The sequence below is a fragment of the Pyxicephalus adspersus genome, chromosome 8 (assembly GCF_032062135.1).
Source record: "Pyxicephalus adspersus chromosome 8, UCB_Pads_2.0, whole genome shotgun sequence".
Lineage (NCBI taxonomy): Eukaryota > Metazoa > Chordata > Amphibia > Anura > Pyxicephalidae > Pyxicephalus > Pyxicephalus adspersus.
Window position 1 is genome coordinate 92,655 of NC_092865.1, and position 9,200 is coordinate 101,854.

At 41.4% G+C, this 9,200-nt stretch overlaps 1 protein-coding gene across 2 annotated transcripts; it reads left to right on the plus strand.

Moving 5' to 3' along the window:
* Window positions 1–1,383: 1,383 nt before the first annotated feature.
* On the plus strand, window positions 1,384–9,200 carry MOB3C (MOB kinase activator 3C). Of its 2 annotated transcripts, none has more exons than XM_072419256.1 (4): window positions 1,384–1,463; window positions 3,523–4,302; window positions 5,280–5,482; window positions 7,734–9,200. In XM_072419256.1, exons 2-4 carry the CDS (start codon window positions 3,885–3,887, stop codon window positions 7,914–7,916), a joined length of 804 nt encoding a protein of 267 aa, XP_072275357.1. In that variant the 5' UTR covers window positions 1,384–1,463; window positions 3,523–3,884; the 3' UTR covers window positions 7,917–9,200. The 2 variants fall into 2 exon arrangements, with proteins under 2 accessions (XP_072275357.1, XP_072275358.1); XM_072419257.1 differs by having other exon boundaries at window positions 1,385–1,463; window positions 8,060–9,200.

Sequence of the window (9,200 nt, forward strand, 5' to 3'; positions counted from 1 at the left end):
CATGTGGAGGCTAAAATTGAACTTTTTGGCCATCATGGACAAACATCAAGGGTGTTGCAAACTCAACGCTACCCATCACCCCAAGAGCTCCATTCTCACTCTGAAGCATGGTGGTGACAGCTAGGGATGAGTGAGCGGGATTTGTAAGTTCGATCCCACGGCGAATCGGGCCTTTCTCGCTTACCAAACATTTAGGCGAGAACGGCCTTGTGATTCACCATGAGCCGAACGAACGAGTGAAAAAGCAGAGGTGGTAACGCCCACTATTTCTGGCGAGAATTACGGCTGGAAGCGAATCATTTGTTCCCAAAATGCACAGCAAGGCCCAGCAGCCCAATCAGGAGAGATCTGAGCACAGCCATATATACAGGGAGGGTCACTCCATCTGATGTTCTGTGTGAAGGATAGAAGCAGGGAGACGTGGATTGTGACAAGGACAGGTTAGGCGCCTTCTGTATATCTGTGCATGTATATAAATGTATATATATATATATATATATATATATATATATATATATATATATATATACACATACACACACTGATTGGATATATATACTGCCCCGCACCCACGTGCCTCCAATCAGCTGTGACCGCAGGTTCCCACGGTCCAAGTTCCCACAGTCCCACCCAGGTACAAGTCACAGCTGATTGGAGGCACGTGCCCTGCACCCACATGCCTCAATTCAGTTGGGACTGATTTGGGATCCGGAAGCCCCCTTTAACAAGGTGACTCCCAGATGTCCAACCATGGGAAATAAGTACAGGGGTACATAACACTGATAATTTTCTTTGTGGCCAGCTGGAAAGTGGACGCATGGGATGTAAATAATTCAGAATTTTATCACAAAATACAGTCCTAAAGTACACCCTAATATTGGATAAGTTTCCTAAGGACAATAAAAGCATGTAGGGTGGGACTGCCCTATTGGAAAATGTAATGTTTATTGATGCCATCAGAGCAATGATAAAACCTGACCAGAAACTTTTCATAATGGTAGATAAAAAATGAAATTGGTAAATAATAAATAGGATCTACCAGTTTAATCCATAACCAAAATAAAGATCATGCAAAATAGTATATGAGAATAGAAGATTTATTTGTGCAGTCTGCATACTGGAGGAAATATTTCCTTTTTTTTATATTTTTGTACACTGTATGTACTGTGGCCATATCTGATGTCATACAATGTTACTTTGTGCCAGGTTTCCCATCAGAATATCCCTGTTCATATTAGTCTGCATGAGCTGCAATGAAAATTTTCTGCTACAGTTTGTTTGAACATTTCATTTTGCTGTCCTCACTGACACAAGTTCTGACAAGAAGTAATAGTCAGGATGTTGTGTGCAATGAGCTGGTGGGGCGGTCAGGATGTGATGTCACTTGCAGGGAAAATTCTAAGTTTGTTTAAAGAGAACTTCAGAACAGAAGAATGCACAGATCTGGATAGGGCTACGCTGAGGTGAGTGAGTACTTCTTGCACCTCTATGAACCCAAAGAGGCCAGGGGAAAGCATTGGGAAACAAAAATAGAGAGGTAAATGAAAGATTTCTAGTTAGGCAGCTGCATTTACTCATCCCAGTCCTTCCAACCATTTCCTGCTATACCCATTATTGTTGGATGCCAGAAAAAGATCTTGTGAGCAGAAGGAAATAACAGAGATGCTGCTAATATATATTGGAAGCCAGAGACATAATGATCACTGGTAAAACATAACCTGTTACCTGCAATTCCAGAGAAGATGTCACACCACCATACCACAATAGATTTTTAGAAAGAACCTCCTAAAGCCTGGTTTTATTCCCCCTAATACAAAACTATTACAGCAGAATACCTAACACAATACCTAATACCTGACGACTCTATCACAGTGACATTCGTCCACTGTCTGCTCTGCAATAACCTTCTCTCTATTATCGCCATGTGATCCCCTCACCAATTGCTCACTATAATAAGTAGCCAAGTGCATTTGGGTACACAAAAGCATTTCACACTACAGTAACATACCAGACATGTAAACAGAAAGGGAAGACATTATGGTTTTCACATCGTCACTGCACATCATCGGCACCCCTATATAATTAAATAATTTTATTATTATTATTGTTATTATTAATAAACAGAATTTATATAGCGCCAACATATTATGTAGCGCTGTACATTAAATAGGGATTGCAAATGACAGACGAATACAGACAGCGACACAGGAGGAGAGGACCCTGCCCCGAAGAGCTTACAAATGAGCACATATGACTTACAATGTCTATCCAGTCAGTACTCTTCTGCGAGGAGTGTACTGCTGAATACAGCAATGTCCCAAATTAGTTACAAGCTCTTCCCAATGTCCTTCTATAGGTCAGTACAGTGTCCCTTTGGTGGTCAGCGCTCAGCGTTCCAGGGCAGGTTAGGGCTTTTTTACACTGTCCCCCTAGCAGTCAGTAACTTTCATGGTCTTGGTGTGTTGCTTAAAGCATTTCTTAGTGTTTCCCCAAAGGTCAGTACTCTTTCCAGTGTCCCTCTGATGATAAGTGCTCTGCCAAATGTCAGTAAGCAGATAAGAGCTCTTCTTGGTGCCCCTCTGGAGGTAAGGGCTCCTCAAAGTGTAGAACTATAACTGTCCACTGTTCTCAGTCAGACTCCTCTGTATTTATGGCCAGGCTTAGATGTCAGTCTTGACATTCACAATATTTATAATTAATAAAAATTGCCTTAGAAACAGATGTTCTCAAATATTTGTTTGGTTTTCGTGTGTCCCTCATGACGTTTCCGGGGTTATTGGACACAATAGTGCTGCTAAAAACTTAAGGATATCCGGCTTATCCTGTGCATACATATGTACACCACAGCTGGATATGCCTGTATTATCACGTCTTTGTTCCTCCTATAATATCCTGGAAATTCTCAGCAGTAGGCAGTACAATTTCCATTGAAGACCCTGACGCTAGGCCTGCACTCTGCATTGGGACTTTAGTTCACATCAGTTAAGCTCCTCCGAGCTCATCTCATACTCTGTGTGATTGCCTTACACCACTTGATAGGAATGTGACACCATGTAGACCAAAACTTCTGGTAAAAACCTGTCTGTAGTGCTAAAAAACAAGACTCACAGAGAAGAAATCTCTCCAAAGTAAATACAATTCTCTTCTCAAACAATTGTAAATGAAAAGTGCTGATCTGTAGCACCAGTGGATATCACAGGCCAGGAAGTAGAATACTTTGTTTGTGAAAAGTCTGTTTTAAGGAATGGCTAGAGATAAATAAAAGGTTCCTAAAGAGGGTCTCTGCCATTTTACTCCTTGTAGCTGTATACGCCTACTAGTATATAGTGTAACATTTTGCAGAAATTTTACATTAAAATCAAAATGAGTCTAAAAGACATTAACCTTTTTGGAAGGGGCAATAAACATCAAAGTAGGAAAAAAGCTGAATGTTCTGCTGAGCTCAGAAGAGACTGAAAATTCCATAAATAGTACTGAAAGTTCAGCTAATATCCTGAGTAACCTTCATGTGTTCTCTTTCAGGAAACCCCCATAACACAACCTGTGTGGTACTGGACAAGAGTAATTGGACATATGGAGAAATTATATAACTCCTAACTTGGGTTCTTTGGCATCACCGACTTGCCTGACCACTAAAGTCATCACTTTCCAAAGCTTCCTCTATCCTCAGTAATATTCACGCCTCACCTTCCCCTCCCTGACCTTCTCACTCTCCAATGTTCTCATTACTTCTACAGTCCCTTGTGACCTTTATAAACATCACATTGTCATAGTCTCCAAGCCTCCGGAACCATCAACCCTTACAATCTCTTCTGGCCTTTAGAGTAATCAGCCCTCACAGGGGTCTCGGGGCCCAGACTTTATGATACATACCATCAGATGTCATGGCTCTTTGTCTTACCCAGGTATTTAATAAAGACAGAACATTTCGCCCCAGGAAGAAGTTTGAACCAGGAACCCAACGCTTTGAACTGTATAAAAAGGCTCAAGCCTCTCTCAAGTCAGGCCTTGACTTGAAAACAGTGGTCCAGCTTCCCTCTGGAGAATCCATTAATGACTGGATAGCTGTTCACGTTGTGGACTTTTTCAATAGGATAAACCTGATCTATGGGACCATGTCTGAGTTCTGCACTGAACAGAGCTGCCCAGTCATGTCTGGGGGTCTCAGATATGAATACAGGTGGCAGGATGAGCACAAATATAAGAAACCTACTAAACTATCAGCTCCTTTGTACATGAGCACACTTATGGAATGGATTGAAACACTGATAAACAATGAGGATATATTTCCAACTAGAACAGGTAAGTGTGGCTCTGGTAATGGGCAAATAATTGAATTGATAGTTATTTAATCTTCCAGGCACTATTATGACATGAAAGTACCACGTATTTCTATATTCCCAGTGGCTGGCATAAAATAATCATTCCTATTCTTATCTTGGTTACCTTACTAAAAGAATATTATAGTAAAGTAAAGCAGACTACAACCTTTAGTAGGCCAGCACTTCCAATTGGAATCATCATGCACTAGACTGGCCGAGTAAATAAAATGTAGAAAATGTATTGACATTCATGTTGTTCAGTATAGTAGCTCAGAGAAGTTAGGTGTGTGGTATATCAGAGAATTTTGGGCTCCTGAGACACCTACATGGAGGATTAAATTCTGTCATTGAAAGTGGACATTGCATTATATCTTACACTGGCAGCATGAACTGAACCAATCATAATCTTCATAATATTCATCTTTCTTTCACCTGTCCATTGAGATAAACCCACACTTTTCACAGTCATTTGCCACCTTCTATTGACAGACAATTCTCCTGAGATGTACTGCTACCGTTACAAAACTACAACATGTGTGTACTACAAATGATCATAATGTGCATATTTTATGTTTAAACCTGAATCCAATGAATAGTTTTAAAGCTTTGTAAATAACACTTCCCATTTATGGAATTCTCAGAAATGTTAGGCATTCCCCGAGGAATAGAGAACTTTCCATTTCTGGGCAGATGAGTTTGTACTGGTAAATGGAGCAAAAGTCTTATTTTGCCTAACCCCACATAATGTGCTGGAGAGGATTCTGGATAATATAACAGAAATGAGTATAAACTACAAAGGGTGACGGGACAAAGTAGATATTATTACACAAACTTTACAAACACAAACATTAACCTTTCATACAACAATCCTGGCAATTTTGCATAAACCTGGAATTGTATGTTGTTTTATCTGTGTTCAAAAATAAGTTTCATGACTTCTCTCTTACACATTCAAAGGGGTGCCTTTTCCAAAGAATTTCCAGCAGGTGTGCAATAAGATTCTGACACGACTCTTCCGCGTCTTCGTTCACGTTTACATCCATCACTTTGATGCCATTATCAGCGTGGGAGCAGAAGCACATGTGAACACTTGCTACAAACATTTCTACTATTTCATCAAAGAGTTCAGCCTGATTGACCACCGGGAGCTGGAGCCACTGGTAAGTGGGAGTCCAGTCTGAAGTAGTGACATGGTGGCTCCTGGGATGAAGTAATGCAGGGTGTATATACCTAATAAATATATACATATAGCTTCTACTATGCAATGTTTGCAGATTATAGATTGAACAATCTGCATTTCATAATAACTACATAGTAAGAGGTTCTATCTAACTGGATCCAAAGCAAATTGATTGACCTCTACACTAGCTTGATATATCTATCTAGTGATATATCTATATCTAGTGGTGCCCAACCTTTTTTTCAGCTGGGGCCGCTTTTTTAAATTGGGATAAAACTTGTGGGCCACAATGCAAACAAACATTAAAGATGTATGTTTTAAACTAGAATAGTTTTAATTTAAAATTAAATTCAATTGAAATGTCTCTAGTTACCATAACACACATACACCAAATAAAAGGGATGACAAATGAAGAATCTCTGCAATGGATAATTCTTGGATCATCTTCAGGGCATTAAATCTCCCTGTTCCTGAGAAATTAGGGATCACAGAAGGTATGGTGCTGCAGAAATTTTTTGGGGGGGGAGTTAGCCACAAGAGTCCCCTACTTATCCTACATTTTAGTATACCTACAGCTCCCCTTTCAGGAGAAATTGGGATTCAAAGAACATAAGCAGGCATTTATATGTGATAGGGCACCATGGTATGGTAGGAGTGATACAATTTTAGTGGGGGGGGGGGGGGTGAGTAGCCACTAGAGTCCCCCACTTATCCTACATTTCCCTTTTTCTACTGTTAAAAAGAAATTGGGGTTCACATAAGGTAAGTGGCCAGCTATGTGTGACAGGGGAGCACAGTATGACAGGTATAGTTTTTCATATCTTGTGATGACCCTGTAGTTATGAAAATTTAGGGGGAGTTAGCCACAGGAGTCCTGCACATGCAGTTACATTCCCCTTTTCTTACAGAGTAATTGGGGTTCAGAGAGAGTAAGGGGATAGCTATATGTGACAGGGTAGGCATGATATGAGGAGTATAACATTTTAATTGGAAGGGGGGGAAATTGGGGTTCACAGAAGGTAAGTGGTCAGCTATGTGTACCAGGTAGCTCACCAGCCGCTGGTCCCTCACACTGCAGGGTCTGCAGATTTGACTCCAGGAGGCAGTGTGTCTCCCCCGAGCCAGGGTTCTATGGCACAATTAAGGGGTAACCGCATCGCAACCTTACCGCCAACCTGAATGCAGTCTTGAAGTTTTGTGAACTTTAAGGGACACCACAGTGCACAGACAATCGGCAGTACACTAATGGTTATTGCCAAGACAATGGCCCCCAGGGGGTCCCTAACATGGGAACTCAATTTGGGGACCCTGGACTTGAAATAGCCCCCCTAATGTGAAAATATCCCTTATTGTTGTTTTTTGCTTGTGACCCTGTATCTGTCAACTTGTTACATTTAGAAAGCTTACATTTTGTTTAGTAGCAGCTCCTAGGGTGCTGTGTGTAGCCTGGAAATTTCATATTTCTATGACAATCAGTGAAGGAGATATGAAGGTTTATACATGGGGATGAAGGTTTATACATGGTGATAATGACAGCTGCATGGACACAGATCTCATGCTGGGATTATCTCACAGTACAAGGTGGGCGGGAAGCAGCTGATTGAAAGGTCTAAAGGACACGTCCACTCTCTCCCTCGAGCTGGCAGCACAATCTCATAGAGAAACATAGGAAATGTGAGCACCCCATCCCCCCCCCCCAAGAGAACAAGCAGCGAGGGAATGAGGAGAGGGCCGGATCTGACAGCTACCCGGGCCCAATGTGGCCCACGGGCCATAGGTTGGGCACCCCTGACACAGACCATCCCTAAATACCAGAAATAATGTGCACAGTATACGGATTATAAAACCATGATATATACCATGGAATCAATATACCATGCAACCCATAAGGGGTCTCCTAACATTTATCAAGATTTTATCATGACACAAAGAGTTAGCAATGACAAAACACCTTGTAACTGTCTTACATAAAGCTTACACGCAGTCTGATACTTTATGTGTTATTGAGCGATGATGAGAAGTGAGTCAGGATTACATCAGCCACGCTATCACAACAGTGACTAACTTATCAGATGTTTTGTGTGTCACAGGTAATGCAACCATAATGGGCTGGGGAAATACAGCTCTGCACAGCACATAAAATGTATATATCTCTCCATTTATATTCTGACACAAATCTGCACAGATTTATCATTAGGAAAAAGATGGATTGACCTCTCATATAATTACAGGAAATAAAGCCGCTGGACTCACCTGTCCCCCTTCCATCTGCAGGGGGCGCCATCTTCTTCATTCTTATCTTGAATAGCGGCTGGGATGATGTAACTCCTGCGCAGGGGAATTTGGAATTGCATGCGCAGCTCAGCTTGTTTGACATTTTCTGGACACGTAAAGATCTGGACAGCCAGAACTAATACTGTGTTTTTCTAGAAGTAGTAAGAAATTGGCATCAACTGATCCCATACGCTTCTCTGTATAGTAGTAGAATGTTCTAAATGTTCTCTTTCCACCATGTTCTCTACCTCAAGAATGTAGTTAATTTTCCTTCTTTCTACAGAGAGAGATGACAGAGAGGATCTGCCACTAACGGCATTGCTAGTATGATCGTCTTGTACCTATATTTTGGAGGGATTCAGTGTGGGGCTGTGGCATCATACACCCTGGCAGGGGACAACTGCATGCAACAGCTCTGTATTCTAGAATACTGTGCCCCCCACATGGACAAAGGGGTCTGAGGGCTCTATATTCCTGAACACTGCGCCCCCCATATGGACAAAGGAGTCTGAGGGCTCTATATTCCTGAATACTGCACCCCGAACCTGGACAAAGGGGTCTGATGGCTCTATATACCAGAACACTGAGCCCCCCACATGGACAAAGGGGTCTGAGGGCTCTATATTCCTGAACACTGCGCCCCCCACATGGACAAAGGAGTCTGAGGGCTCTATATTCCTGAATACTGCACCCCGAACCTGGACAAAGGGATCTGAGGGTTCTATTTTCCAGAACACTGAGCCCCCAACATGGACAAAGGCATTTGAGGGCTCTGTATTCCAGAACAAAGTGCCCCGAACGTGGACAAAGACAACTGCACCCCCAACGTGGACAAAGGCATCTGAGGGCTCTGTATTCCAGAATACTGTGCATTCCAGCAACTCCCAAAAATGGCCGGCACAGGTGTTTTATTATCTCACCCCATATCCTGCCCCTGGAGGAACACTACCTCTTCTACCCCCAACTCTCTACAGAGTCAGGTCATTACAATAACCCCTAGAGCAGCAGTGGCCAACCTATTGGACCACTAAATTCATCATTTTAAATCCTGCGGACTATTAATATGAATTTTTTTAAAAAGATAAATACGTTGTAAAATAATGATCTTCGTAATGGTGTCTGATGAGAACTGTGGAGGCTCCGTTTCATTGATCAGCTCATGGTTAAGAGAAGTATTACTATTGTTACTATTATTATTATTTGCATTATCTACGGTATTACTCAAGAAATGGAAAATATTTGTTTGCTTTTTCTCACTCATTATGGGTTTATTTCATTCCAATCTAAGACCAAACAGGAAGTGATAGTTATCAAAGTCAAACTATTTGATGCCATTAAATATAACAAAACGTTAAGGAAAATACACAGTTAAGATCATACTACCTAAAAGATCATCTGGGAAATAAACAAATCAAATAAAACAA

What these genes read in the sequence shown, in the direction of transcription:
- MOB3C (XM_072419256.1), top strand. Translation starts at nt 3,885, where the DNA reads ATGGCTCTTTGTCTTACCCAGGTATTTAATAAAGACAGAACATTTCGC. An exon ending in TATATTTCCAACTAGAACAG is followed by an intron (nt 4,303 to 5,279) that starts GTAAGTGTGGCT and finishes ACACATTCAAAG; the next exon opens with GGGTGCCTTTTCCAAAGAAT. An exon ending in ACCGGGAGCTGGAGCCACTG is followed by an intron (nt 5,483 to 7,733) that starts GTAAGTGGGAGT and finishes ATATAATTACAG; the next exon opens with GAAATAAAGCCGCTGGACTC.